This window comes from Haemaphysalis longicornis, unplaced genomic scaffold (genome assembly GCF_048455015.1).
Source record: "Haemaphysalis longicornis isolate Haplotype H1 unplaced genomic scaffold, Haemaphysalis longicornis Haplotype H1 scaffold_1, whole genome shotgun sequence".
Classification (NCBI taxonomy): Eukaryota; Metazoa; Arthropoda; class Arachnida; order Ixodida; family Ixodidae; genus Haemaphysalis; species Haemaphysalis longicornis.
Genome location: NW_027526203.1, coordinates 325,085,267 through 325,100,266, shown reverse-complemented (window position 1 = coordinate 325,100,266; position 15,000 = coordinate 325,085,267). Strand labels below are relative to the sequence as shown.

Sequence of the window (15,000 nt, the reverse complement as noted above, 5' to 3'; positions counted from 1 at the left end):
AAAACTTCAACAAACGCTAATACGAAGCGAATAGCTGGGTCCATAACCCCCCCCCCCCATTTGAGCTACGAACCTCTTCGTTAATAATGACGATCAATCAATCAATCAATCAATCAATCAATCAATCAATCAATCAATCAATCAATCAATCAACCAATCAAAAAACGCTCCGCAAAGATTTACGACACGTACGTCATCTGCCGCCGCTCCATATCTGCCCGTACTGCACCGAAATAATAATCGCCTTCTGGTATTATGAACAACAACAATGCAAGCAATGCTTTCCATCTGTAACACTGCCACTGAATGTTAGAAAAAAAGTAGGCGTGCAATACGCTGACCACACGGAATGGCGTCCCGAATACATCTCTAAAATGATAACGACTCCTGTTGCTGTTAGGCTCTGAAACTTGCCAGCCGTTCGTTCACTCTTCGGCCGCTCTCGTTAGACGATCAATGCAGCAGACAACTGGCAGCAATAAGCAAAAGCAGCTGAACACCAACACCAAGATAAAACTTGCACCCCTACCATACAGAGAATGATAGGTGTCACATGAACGTATGGTGGGGTTGCCTTAACCAGCTCAGACAGATGGACGCAGGAAAGACAAAACACCCATTTAATGCACACTCAAAACAACCCTAGCGCAAACCACTTAATAAATAAATTGCACAAACTCGATAACAATCAAACCTCAAACTAAATATCCCAAAGTGCAATTCAAACCAAAACCCGCAAGTCTCTACAACAAAGTTCTACGCAATTATTTGAAATCCACTGATTACATCGAGTCCTAGTTAAAGTCTTTCCTCCCACAACTCCTTAGTTGTGTCCTACAACTATGTCCCTAATGGACTGGCCTACACCGCTGTCGTCGGCGCTAACGTGTCGCATCCGTTGCGTGGCCGTGACTCGGTGGTGGCCGTCCTCGTCTCGTTTCGGTGCCGGCGTTCGATGCGCGCGGTCACTCCTTGGATGGCGTGGGCTCCGCGCATCCCAACTGGTTTTCTCTGTGGATACCCCCTGGTAGCCGCACCCGCTAGAGGTCCTTGATGCCGGCGTTCGACGCGCGCGGCCATCCCTTGGGCGGCGTGCTTCCTCGATGGCTACCCCCTAATAGCCGCTGCCGCTGGAGGTCCCAGGTAGGCTCGGCACAAACGTAGCCTTTCGGGGCCGTCGAGACGAAGGTCGACGGAGCGTGGAAGTTGGCCGCAGGTGCCCGACCTCCGCCGCTGGGGCCACGAAAACACAGGTTCGTGGTGCGCCTAGGATGCTGCAGCCGATGCGAAGTCGGCCCGCTCCCGCCCAGGCTTGGCAGGCGTAGTCGTTGGCCTGGCCACGTCCCCCTGGCTCGTTCCGTGAAGCTCACGTGCTCCTGCCGCCTCCTGGTTTCTTGCCTCCCGGTTTCTGGCCTCCTCCTCCTCTTTGTGCCCCCCGCTTTTATCCCCTCTAGGCTCTCCCGTGGCGCACTCTCATTGGCTCTTTGCCTCTTCTATGTCGTTATATGGTCGCCACGCCACTGGTATCCTGCGCGGCGTTCTCTAATTGACCGACCAGTGCGCTGCCACCTTTGCCCCTAATTCCTCGGGTTTTAGGCGCTGGCGTTCTCTGATTGGCGCGCTACTGGCGCGCACTTCAAATGGCCGTTCCTTTGTTCTTTTCTTTCCTTTTTTTTTTTTCGGGGGTTTTGATGCGTCCCCCTCTCAGGGGGTGCCCTGACACATGACAATAGGCATGTCGGACTACCTAAAACAAAACTGAATCAATGGCTGAATAAATGCGCAACAGCAAAAGCTTTAATTTTGCAAGAGGTACACAACATGTGTCACATATTGAGCCAATACCAGACCTACCTTTAACCGGCGATTCCAGCCGTAGGGCTGACGTGTGGCCGACACTCCTGAGCAGATAGTTGCCTACGTTCGCAAGCGCATTCCGCGAACGCGAGCGGGCTACTCAAAAAGGCGCATCCAGCCTGAGAAATCACGACCGCCAGGATTGAAGCCAAAGAAAGAATATTCACTCTCGTCTCGCTACCTATACTACAGGCTGTAAAATAAAGTTAACAGGATTGCTTCATCCAGCGGTCTCCGCCCGCATATCTGGGAGGAGACTTAACGCTGTCATTACACTAGGTTACCAAGAGATCATCTCCAAACTCGACCTCATCCTAATCAATGGCTCCGACATCCCACCAGGAACAGTCAGACAAAACGCCGAACCTAACTTCCATAGGTGCATGTCACACGGAACACCGAAAGAGAACCTTGCGACAGCGATCCCTTCCCCGTAGCCATCGCCCTGCGCGTACCAGTGAACTTCCAAGTTAGGCGAAAGAAACAAAAACCGTAGGACACAGCCTGTGCTGTGAGACACATTCATGCCGAAAATTTGTCCGTAGCCCCCTAATATGGTGTCCCCCTTAGCCCAGGTATGTCGTTCCGCACCGTAAAACCACTCATTTGACTGGTATGGGACCCCCGGGCTGTCATTCATCATGCGAGGCAATAACGTACTTCATCGGAGTCGTAACTACTAACCAAGAAGTAACCCATCATCCGTATCATTGTCACAAGACACACTGAGGGTGGATCTTAAGCTACTGAACATGTGGACTGCAGGCCGTCGGGTACATTTAAAGGGACACTAAATGCTGGATAATGTTTTAAAGCGAAGCTTTTTACCTCTACCCCACAAGAGTTCTGTCGCAACCGTTGGTGTCAAAAGAAAACCCTCGCGAACAAATAAAAGAACTTACTGGCACCGCCAGGAATCGAACCTGGAACGAACAGAGAAACGGAGTGAGAACCCTTTGTCTTACCGATTGACCTACGAACCCACGCGGAGACGGAAGAGACAGACAGTGCACTCACCAAGCACATCTGCAGGTTTACCCCCTGCCTACTCGCTGAATGCCACGTGATAGCGTTACGCTACCTCTCGCGCCGCTGTGCCGTCCACCCACGTGTAGTGGCCATGTGTGCGTCTTGCGCATGCGCTAGGAGTCATAAAAACTAAAGGAAGCTCACACCAACGTACGGCATCTCACTTCTCCGTCCCTGCCGCTGGTCTCGTCGTCTCCGTCGGCAGCGGCAAAGACAGAGGAGTAGTGAGATCGTCTAACACCTGGTTTGATCTTGCTTTAATTTTATAAAAAAAAAGTTTCCAGTCATGTGCTTCACCAATACAACTCCACCATGCAACCACCGTTCATTAATCATGCATTGATTTAGCCTTAGCAAGAAATACCTCTTTGGGGTAATAAAGGGTGTGGTTAAGTGCATTTCAATTGTCTCTGGTTTCAATCTTTGTAAAGCCACGTGCGTGATTTCAAGTGACGTCGCACGGGTAATCGTTGTGGGCGTCGTTTACAGCTTCGCTTTTGAACCACCTCCATGGGGTGGATTGGAGCGCATTTTTTTTTATTTTAACTGAAAGAACAGACGTTTCGTATTTTTTGTTCACAGACCAACAATGCTTTGTTTTCTAATAAATGAATATTAAAGCTATAATTTCTTTCTGACCTTTCCCTTCCGTTTATTTTGTGACGTTTCAGAGCACGTAACAAAGCCCCCAAAGCGAGCCGAGCCGTATTTTACTCGATGGTCGCCATCTTCCTGAAAGCCACTTTTCAGTGGCTTTCGCTTTTGTCGCAGCCAGTCAGAAAGGGCCTTTTCATCGCCATTTTACTGTGGCGGCGTATAGGCAAATTCGGCCGCCAGGCCCGACTATTTAAGTGCGGGGCTTGGTAACACCGGCGAAGTTTCGCAGGAATGCGCTGAACGGGCTGCCACCAGGTATCAGGTGTTGAAAATACGTGCGCAGTTGATGAAATAAGTTTACAGCCGTCTGGGTTCAACACAGTTGCGCTAATAATGTCTGCTTTTACCACAGGCTGTTGCACATTGTGTTTTAACAGCACAGTGAACGAGACTAGCAGCAGAAAGACACGGGACGAGCGCTCGTCTCGATCCCTGCGCTGTTAAATCATGATTTCAAAGCAACTGACCCAAATTTCCTTTTTGTTGCACATGTATGCGCTAATGGTCAGTACGTACAGTAGGCTGTCGCGTTCACCCATTTGCATGGATTTTTCGACTGCGCTTGCAAGCAAGGCGAAACATTTCAACGAAGTCGAAACTGAAGGAAAGCTGGACTGAACATTTTAAAGTGCTAGCTAGCTAAGGTTTGTGTCTTTTAAAAACCGCATGACCCGCAAAAGTTCCCAGATACTTTTACTCTACATTTACATGTACCTGCTTCTCGGCGCTTGTTTCAGAAAAAACACAATTAGTCAAGCTCCACCAACCCCGTTGTACCGTGCGTTGGCAATTTATGAAGTCACAAATTGTAGTGCGGAACAGTGTGTGGAACGTCGACACCTGGCTTAAGAAGCAACTGCTGCTGCTAAGAGTGGTATATTTGTATTCACGACACTCTAATCTACCCATATGGGCCAATTTGCACTTTAGTGTCCCTAGGTTGTGTATCACCACAGAGGCCTTCCACTTTCTTTCTTTCTCAGTTACACCTTTAACTAGTCTCACATTTGCTAGTTTCTAATGACTCGATATAATGAATTGATAGTATAAATGAAAACGTTACTTTCCTTATTCGTTCATTCACGCTTTCGCCAGGTCGTGTGACGGCTTCAATTATGGCTGAAAAAAATAGCTGAACTTGCACTAGTGGTAGCTGGGGGTCGATCTAGCTTCTTCCCTCCTGGGATCCGCTGTCAGTGTGGGGAACCGACAAGCGCGACACTCGGATCTTCAGCTCTTCGCTGTCATTTCGGCGCGATTGTCGGGGTTGCATCGTAGCCGTCTCGTATGTTCTCGAGCAGCGACACGACGGCGTTCGCGCTGCGCTTCTTCTTCCTCGGGAGTTAGATACTTCGGCTGACCCATACTTTTCGGGAGTCTAAACGATGTCCTCAGCGTGGAGTCCCGAAACACTGTGTGTCGCCGACGCGCCGTCTGTTAGGCCGCGCTTTAACCGAGTAGAGTTGAGCCCGACTGCGAGTCTAGCTCTGGACGCTGCTGGAAGAGTTTATTCTTGCTGAGAGGCTAAGACGTGAGGCTAGCGCGTGCCCTCCGCTGCTATCTGACGCTCGCTGCTTTCCCGCTCTCCCTCCTCGCCAGGAGGCAACGCGTGAGTCTTTTAAGGACGATAGTCTTTATTGGGCTACTTAAACGCAGAAATTTTGGTCTGTCTGCATGTCTGTCTGTGACTCGATTAAGCCACCCGGCCAAAGTTGAGCAAACGCTGCGCAATAGTCTTATACACCCACAGCCAAATCTAAACGTCTAATACCTGTGCTACACGAGCGTTTGGAAGGACATTTCAGTCGAATGACCATCGAAATTTGAAATGTCATTCGAACTGGAAGGAGTTCTGTCGATCTACACGACCATTCTCAAAGGCAGTTGAAAGTTTCCGCGTTTGCCCGCCATGTGTTGTTGTCGCCACTGCTGTCATGTTTCGTTCTTGGCGAAAATGTAATTTTAGAGGTTAAAATGGGCAAAAAAGCAATTATTAGAGACCAAATTGATAACCACATACAAGCGCGCACAAAACATGCACAAGGCAGCCAGTTTCTTTCTGTCTTTTTTCGCACCGCCGGTGTTGAGAGTACCAATTAAGTTACCTCGTAATCGTATAGCGAGTGACAGAGAACGAAAACAAGTGAACAACTGAAAAATTATGAAGATCTTGCACTTCAAACACAAAGGTTTACTCGTTCATAATTGTTTTTGTTATTACGACTTGCAGAAACTGAGCCCGAGGGTACGACCATTCGTGTTTCAAAGGCCTTTGAGACTCTCAAAGGTCAGTTGTCGTGCTCCTTCGACTCAAATGCCATTTTAACCAAATGCCTTTGAAAAACGTCGTTTAGCAACTCGATGGTGTCATTTGAGTCAAATAACATTCGACTCGAAGGCCTTCGAAACGCTCATCTAGCACGGGTATAAGTCGGGTGTTAATATTCCCACTTGTCAACATTGTTGAACAAGAACGAGATATTACGCAAATGTAAGGCAGAAATTCAATGCATAAGTGATATTTACAGTGTTACTTTATAAAAAAATTATGGATGCTTGATTTTGCGAAATAAAATACTACATCCACTTCAGAAAAAAAAAAATTACTCCCACCTCCCCTCGCGGGAACCCCTGTGTAGATGCGACGCATAGGGGGTTCCGTTGTTATTTCCGTTAGGTTGTTTCTCCCATCGCGTGAAACGTGCCGTGAACCCCCTGCCGCGGCTATGACGCAACGTGGCGCGGCTATGACGCAACACAATCCAACACAATCCACTTTAATCCAATCCAATTCAAATCCAATCTAATCTAAGCCAAGCCAATCCAATCGAATCGAATCCAATCCAATGCCCCTCGCGAGCTCGCGCGGCGAGGAGAATGGGGGAGGGGTGTGGGCGGACAACGACAACGCCGTATGGAGGGACAAGACGAGTGAATGAGATGCCGTCGCATCTAAAAAAATTAACTCCGTCGCCTGCTGTCACCCGCACCACTATAGCTTCTGACGGCATTTTAAGAAATCAAGCGGCAACAGTTACGAAAGATTCCACTAGATAGGTTCCACGTTCTCCTTGGAATGCACGTGGAGTCGGGCAACGCGTGGTTCTATACACGTTGGAGTGGGGCGCGTTGATTCACGCGCGTCTCCGCCGTACGGCAGCGCTGACATCGAGGCACCCGGCCTGGCGCAGTGGATCGCGGTAAATGTAAATTGACATGAGCAAACATCTTTTGTCGACATTTGCATCGAAAGGAGCAGATACGCGGCCAATATTTTTCTTGTTATTTTTTTTACTCTGCCACCGGACCAAGCTCAAGATTTAGCAGCTCCGATTTTAAAAAGTAAGCATCATAGAGGGTAGAACCAATCAGGACTAAATAAATGAAAATTGGAACCGCTTAGGGGGCGGATTGAAGAAGAGAAAAATGCGTACGTTGATTGGATTTGGTAGTGATAGAACAAATACGTAAAGCATGCAAGGTGATCGTTTCCAACCGCCGCCCGATAGCACGGGGAAGCATCTAATCATCACCATCGTCGTCATCGTCGTCGCTCTTGGTGATTGTGGGGTTAACGCGCTGAAGCCACTCCTGGGCTATGAGGCGCGCCGTAGTGGAGGGCTCCGAATTAATTTTGACCACCTGGGGATCTTTAACGTGCGTCGAAATCTAGACACACGGGCGTTTTTGCTTTTCCGCAACCTTGGGCCACGTTTTAGGTGAGTGCCCACGTTACTGGTCGGGAAAAAGATGTCGTCAGCACTGTGAAACCTGGACTCTCGGCGACCATTTTCTGAGGAGAAGTTTTGATGTCACTGGCATCCTCTATCATCAACCCATCAGACGAATAAGAAGCTGATGCGTTTCCTGCAGGCGACGAACTTAAACACAAGACTACAGAATGAAAGACCACAGTGGAATCACTCAACTCGAACGTTTAGTGTCCTAACGTTGGAAATACGTGTATATGCTCTGCTTCAACCTGTCTCCTTTTTCTTGTTTCTATTCGCTTCCCATTTTTCCTTTCCCACCCAAAGGATAGAAAAATAGGCTCTAGCCAGGTTAACTTCCCTTCCTTCCTTCCGTTCCAGAAGACGTTATGTCAAGACGAGCCCCCACCAACAGAGTTACTCCGCGTCAGAACAGCGAATTTCTGCGGCGCTGTTAAAATTACTTTGAAAAAAAAAATTCGGTGACCTGACCTGCCTTCATGTCCTCAGCATGTGTACGCTATTAAGTGTATCTGAGTGACTATCGGGGCGATTGAACGAGCAAAGTAGGCGAATAAGGAGACCTAGCATACGATTTCAGCCGAAAAGTGTCGTCTTCACCGGGACACCATTCATCGCAAGCGTGTAGTCACAGCACACATCATGTTTTATGAGCCGATTCGTACGCCTGGCGTCGTTATTAGTCCGATTTGCTCTCTTGGGCAAAGATATTGTTCGTTGCAAATCACGCCCACAGGCCGGTAGCCAGCACTCAAGGCTATGGGGATTTCCGCTCACTTTCAAGGCGAAAGTCTCTAGCGCCGCATTGGTCAGTGCAAGCGAGATGAAACTGCCCTGGATCGGATCAAACTCAACGGGGCCTTCATTAAGCATTTTGTTTATAAACTTCGGCAAGCTTCCTCGCCCCTGTGTCGTACCTGTGCAGTTCGCGAGGACCTGAAGCATATTCTCTGCGCATGTCCCCGCTACGAGCTTCAACGCATCACCGCTAAGTTTCCTCTCGGCCTGCCCATGCCCACCCAAATCTCTTCGCGGGATCTTCTTGGGCCATGGCTCACAACAGGAATGGCATGTCGCGCAACAAAGACACTCTCAAAGTTTCTCCGGAACACTAGACTCGACAGTGAGCTCTAACCCTCAGCGCCTCGGAGTAATCTCTAAACCCTCGGCCGACTGTTTCGCCTGATTGCGTGTGCGTGTTTTATGTGTGGCTGTGTGTTCGTGGGAAACCTATTCATATATTTTCGTATCCCCTTCATCCCCATCTGGCGTAGCAAGTCGGGCGGCTAGCCTGGCTGACCTCGCTTGCTCATTAAAGAACTCTCTCTCTCTCTCTCTCTCTCTCTCTCTCTCTCTCTCTCTCTCTCTCTCTCTCTCTCTCTCTCTCTCTCTCTCTCTCTCTCTCTCTCTCTCTCTCTCTCTATGCGAAAAAAACCGTTGTCCGATCAAGAAAATGACCACCGTTGTAAATAGCAAAAAATCATAAACACAGGGGTAATCGGTGGGATTCGAACCCGGAAAATGTAAAACTTGTATAATGGTGCGTGCCGTGGGACACCTGAACGTGACGGCAGGTGAGTAGAACAGGTTAACACGAGCCACGCAGAACACTGATTCGAGTGAAGCTGTGGCGTGTGCCAGACTGCTTGCTGACATAATTCGCACCGTAGGAGTAAGAAACGAAAGCAAAGAAACAGTCGCAAACACAGCGTAGCAGAAAAAAAAGCCGGTCGAAGTAACTCGTGCCAAAACACAAAAAAAACTTTACCGTCCCTCGCTAAAGAAACTTGAGAGAAGCGCGAAGCCTTTCTCACATCAAAACTGCGTCAGGCGTGCGTCAGAACTGCGTCAAGACATACGCTAAAAGTGCGTCAAAGCCTTCGCTGAAAGTGCGTCCAATCGATCGCCAAAACTTCAAAGATCCAAACCGGAAACGAAGAACGAACCCATGCGACGATTTTTCGCGCACGAACTAAACGAATCGACGAACGATTTAAATGTATACCGATACGTTGTTTATAAGATATAGGCATACTATTGTACTCCCTCTTTATGACCGATGCATGCATTGTCTTATCTAGAATCCTTCCTTTTTCGCGATTTTCAAGCAACCGTTTGACACAATAGATGCCCGGTTTCACGCACGCGGCGTGTGTCCAGAGATATTTTAGTTAGTCAATGCATTAGTTTTTTGACAGGCCGCCATCAGTTGAACTTAGAAAGCTTTCGCCTTAAAAAAAATGCCGCGAATACGATGCAGCACTAAACACATTGTTAATAAATATCGCCAGGCTTTCGCCTTCAAATCATGTGAGCAGACTTAGTTACCCCGAGAATTTTTTCCCCTTAAACATACACTATTTACCTTACCTCTCACACGTTTCTCGCTTATGTCAAACGCTGTAATATCAAACGCGGCTGGCGACCTGTCTGCTTGCGGTATTATCATTTAATTAAAGAACACGCTAGTTATTGCGATGCTCGAGCTTTTGTTCGTACACCTCGTGTAAGGAGGTCAGGCAAACGAGGCAGCGTGTAACGCGTGTCCTGAAGCAGCGCTACACTACCTGCGCTTTAGTATCGGCGTGCGTAGCATCGCACGTCAGATGACAAAACGCGCGAGACAACCGACCGTGAGGAGCGGGGGACGTGTTCTGAATGCATAATTAATGGCGTATTGCTGTAATGCGCAAGTTCCGTCCCTTCTGCGTGAATAATTCAATGGACCTTCCACCGGCGGTCTGGTAAGCGCCCAGACAGCTCGCGCTTGTCCACAACTGCGACCTGCTCAGTGTTCACAGGGCCGATACGGATTGTTTCCTTCAGTGTGTGCATTTTGCCATGGCGACGGGCCCCTTACCGCAAAACTACAGCGAGCGCGAGCTCGGGGCAAGCAACTGTTTGTGGTGCAGAGGTTGAAAATCTCGGGAGGAGATATTGATGGCCTTCCTTCCGACGCGTGGCCCTGGCACGCGAGTTTCGCTTGTATATAGGGGCGCGCGTGCGCTCGGGGAGGTATATCTTCCCCCACGGAGTCATCTCCGTCTAACGCCGACTGAACAGAGAGACGGCTTAAATAAACGGGCCGTCGCTAATCGAAGACCCCTCTTGCGCTTTTAGAGACCGGGTTTTGAAAGCGCTGTCTCAGCATAGTTGGCTTCTTTTTTTAAAAAAAATAGGGCGTGTCCAGCGACCACTTCGTGAGGGATACAGTGTTCGCAGTTAGCTTCGCGGCCTCCTGATGGAGTCGGCGATGCTCTGAGACGACTCCAGCTCTATTTCTTCTAGCTGAGAACACGGGAGCCGAACAACACAATGATACAGCTTCGCGTCTCCCTCAGCACCGCAGGTGTGTTTAAGCGTCTTCGATCGAAGCGCTGCTTTGCTATGACAAAAGGGAGTCGTGTGATTTGTGGAGGCGCCATCGTTTCCGGAAGTAGAAATAGCTAACCGGCAGCTGGGGAATGACGAGAGTCAACATCTTTCCTTTTCTCCCCATCCTTCCCCTCCTCCCTCTCAATCGATCAGTGTCCAAGCGCGGCCACCGCGGAGTGCGGTAGTTTTATACCGAGCTAGTAAAAGAATGTAGCTTCGTCAATCATCGTCCTGAATGCCTTCAAGTCTTGTGCTTGAGGGATGACCGCCCGAACAACGAGAGCTACCATGGCTTCACAAAGTGGCTGTGACTAAAATTTCATTGATTTCGCCATTTTGTGTCGTTTCAACCGTGCTTAGCGAAGCAAAAGAAAAAGATCCCCCCAGTATTTAAATCTGAGCAAAGATGTCCAGCGCAGCGTGATACACTACCGAGTAGGGGCAATCATAATTTGACCGAGCACAGGCGTGACTCCGAACGCGCCTTTGATGACTCTTGAGACAATAAGAACGAATAACAACAGAACCACTCTATCTTCAGTTTCTGTAAACAACCGATGTTGCTTTCAGAGTATGCCTTCTAATAAAAGCTGCCGTTAAAACCTTGCAGTGTAGGCGCACAGACACGCACAAACACGAAACATTAGCCATAAATTATTTCTCGGTCAGTTTTTTTCGAATACCAACTTTTTCGAAAGGTGATTTATCAACTGTATTCCACGTCTCCGCGTTTGTGGCTTAGCTTCCATCGCAACACGCACTGATTGCAAGCGTCAGTTATAGTTAACATCAACGCACAATGCGGGTTTCCTGGCTCAATGAGGTAGGTGTCCAGTAGCACTGTCGGTACAGGTAGCGAGCAATTATTTGCTGCCTGCGAACTATCCTACCTCAAAACCACGACAAGAAAGGAATGAGGCGATAGCTTAGCTTGAGATGGAGTGAACTAGGCGATGATTCCTCCACAGGTCATGGTAAATAGGTTATATCTTTCCCTAAAAAAGAAAGTTCGCAATTAATGCACTTTTCTGTTCGTTTGTGCAGCACCAACATTTGCGAAGCATCTTGAGAGAAAACTTAGGTCATCTCGTGGAACCATATAGGTTGTGTATCACACATAAAAAGCTGCATCCTGTATTAGAATAAAACGAAAGTGGATGACATTGTGGCTCAAATTAGGACAAAAGAATGGGGATGGGCAGGGCATGTAAGACCAATCATGGACGACGTAAGTGATGCGAGACCAGTCAGTTCATCTCACTGGCTGGTCTAAAAGAGGTTATACTCAAGCGACTGAATCCCAGTTAAGAAGCAGCCACGATAATACGGGTTGTAGTGCTCTTGAGGGTCGAGCCACTACTCCCATGATAGATTGCCGTGAGGATGAAAGGGTAGGAAAGATGAGGGGGAAGGGGGGGGCGGTCTGCACATTAGCAGTAGATGGTGGGCCATTAGATATTGCTCGCAGTGAGGGCCATCACAGTTCCCTGAACTATGAGTCGGCTTGAGCCCCCCAAACTATAAGACTGCATCTATTTTCGAGGCTTTGATGATGGAGGAGGAAGGGGGATATTTATACGGCGGTCTGCTAAAAGATCTTTTTGTTTTCTTTTGTGCTCCTCAAGACATGCGTAGCAGCGTGGTTACCGAAAGATGAGAACAGAAGCCGAGAAAGCCAAACTACTAGATGGAGAGACGAGATTAAAAAATCGGTTATGAGGGTGTATTTCGCATAAGACAAATTAGGAGAACTGGCAGTAGTCAATTATACAAGCTTTTTATCCTGCAGTACACATCCAATGAACGACAGCGACGGTGACAACAATGATGACGCTGATTATGATGGTAGTGGTGGTGATGTTTATTTTTTCACTACTGCGATGTTGGATTGCAAGCGGACCTTCCATGTAGCTTCTATGTGGCACGCAAGCTGTTTGCATGAACATAAGCAGCGTATCAGATACAACTAGGCACATACTGATGTCTATTGATGTCCACGAGGAGAGCAAAACACAAATACTAAACGCCTGCTCTTTTGGTGCAAAGAGGTGCGCTGCGTGATGGTCTGACATATTGTGTCGGCCGCTTGCCCAGGAGGTGGTCCGCGAGTCGCAGACGCACCTATGCAACAGCCGGCAGCTCCTCCGCTGCCTGGGTGTGTCCCAGTCCCTGGATAGTGACTACGGCCACTTCTGCAGATACAGCAGCTCATGCTGGCCGACGAAGAGCGCGTGCGCCACACCCCCATTATCGTCTGCGGCCGCGAAGGCTGCGGAAAGTCAACGCTTCTCTCTCAGGTTCGAACACTTCCCGCCTCTTCTAGCAAAGTCCGTAGCAATGCAGGTAACATAGAACCGTCTCCTTCATTTGAAGACGAACGGGACAGGACTTTTATTCGAATAAACATCAGTCCGCAGTACAGGGTCTCGACGGGACACATACGCCAGTTGGAATTATCGGGCGGTTTGAACAAAGCAAGTTTGAATTATCGAGAGAATGTTGGGTGGGAGTTACCGATTGGCAATTGGTATCTCGAGTAGTGGCTTCTAGAGCTCAAACCGCGAGCGATAAGCTTGACAAATCTGGCGGGAACTCCTGGCTGCATTAAGTTCTCATTTCTCTCAATTAGCGTCATGTTTCTTGGAATCTTTCCTTCTCAGTAGCAATCAGTGTGCCGCAATCAAGCAAACGGCGCTTCGGCCCGGCGTCTGCTCGAGGTGTGCCGCGTGCCGCGCAGGTGCTCATGTACTGCCCCGAGTGGCTGGGCAGCGACGTGGTGCGCATCGTCCGCGGAGTGGGCCAGAGCCCGTGCTGCGCGTACCCGGCGGAGATGCTGCGCAACCTGTGCCTGCACATCAGCATGGTGTTCGGCTTCGAGATCAGCCCCAAGCACCAAAGCTTCGAGCTAAGTAAGCTGAGCACCTGGTTCCAGGAGCTGCTCAAGCGCGTGGAGGCCAGCACCAGCGACTTGGTGATCGTGCTCGACGACCTGGACCGGCTACGGGGCCCCGCGCACAACCAGGCGGCCACCCTGGGCTGGCTGCCATGGAATCTGCCGCTCAACGTCCACCTCGTCTGCTCCGTTTCCCAGGAGGCCGACGCCGTGCTGGGCCTCTTGCGCAGCCGCATCCCGGCCGGAGACAGCTACGTGTTCATACCGGCCCTGGCAGACCCCGCCAGCATGCTCCAGTCGCACCTCAGGGTGAGCGAGCTACATGAGTGTGCTGCAGCGTGTGTCCCTCTTCGCGTCCCCAACTTCCACAGACCTTTTTCATTTTAAAATGCCTGGCAGCGGCTAGCCATCCTGAAAGGGACCCTGCAACACTTGTTTCAACTTTTTTGAAATCTTAAATGCTTGTCCAACGTAGTCACCCAACACACCCAGTACTTAAATTAGGGGGTCGCAAGGTACATCAGCCAAAAATTACTGCTCTATGCCCATCAGATAACTTGGAAACTCGCTCAAAAGGTTTTTCTCTCTTTCCCGGTCTTGACGTTCTTCGGTGGCTCGAATTACGTCACTGATGCCTGTAGCGGCTCTTGGCAGGTTTTCCATCAGTTGCAGCAATGAACGCCGAAAGATCAGCTTGTGTTCGACATTAATGCATTGCACTTGCAAGCTCTAAAGGCACACCATCATGTAGAGCTTCAGTGGATTCCTGCCCACTGCGGTATAGCTGGTAATGCCACGGCGGTCACTGCGGCATCGATCGCTCATGACCTGCACGGGCCAGTGATACCAATACCGCTCTCCAGACAAGATGCTTCTGCTCTTGCGTCCAAGGCTGCCTGGAGTTTCCAGCGATCTATGTGGGCTGTTGCGCCGCAAAATTACGCGCCTCTTCACTCCATAGACCCGCACGGGACCTTAGGATGCATGACGGACTGTCGAAGCATGACGAAGCGGTTTTTCACCGCGTGCGACTAAATGTCGCTTACACAAGTTAATTTCGCTTCAAGGTGAAACAGGCTGTTTCCCCTTTCTGCACTCTTTGTGGCGTGCGCGAGGACTTGAACCACGTATTATGCGAATGTACGCGGTATAGAGCAGCTAGGACGTCCCTTTTAGTGTCCTTGGGCCTTTCGATTTCAAGAGGACTTACTTTAAGTGACGTGTTAGGCCTTCGGTTTAACTTTAAACGAGGATGTCGAGTGACAAAAGCTCTATTGTCTTTCCTGCGAAGCACAGGACTGTATCAGACTCTTTGAACAGGACTCTATTAATGAGCGCATCATCATCATCATCCTCATCATAGTCATCATCATCATCATCATCACTTCAGCGATTTCTTTTTTTTTCAAGCTAGGCGCCTTGGCCAGGCTAGCCTCGCAAGTATCATTAAAGACTACT

At 49.2% G+C, this 15,000-nt stretch overlaps 1 protein-coding gene across 1 annotated transcript in view; it reads left to right on the top strand.

Moving 5' to 3' along the window:
* The window catches only part of LOC144151773 (protein qui-1), a 733,079-nt gene that overhangs the window by 641,928 nt on the left and 76,151 nt on the right, over positions 1-15,000 (top strand). The window contains 3 exon segments of the mRNA XM_077682912.1: positions 12,744-12,831; positions 12,834-12,946; positions 13,387-13,851. Coding sequence (XP_077539038.1) covers positions 12,744-12,831; positions 12,834-12,946; positions 13,387-13,851 — 666 coding nt within the window.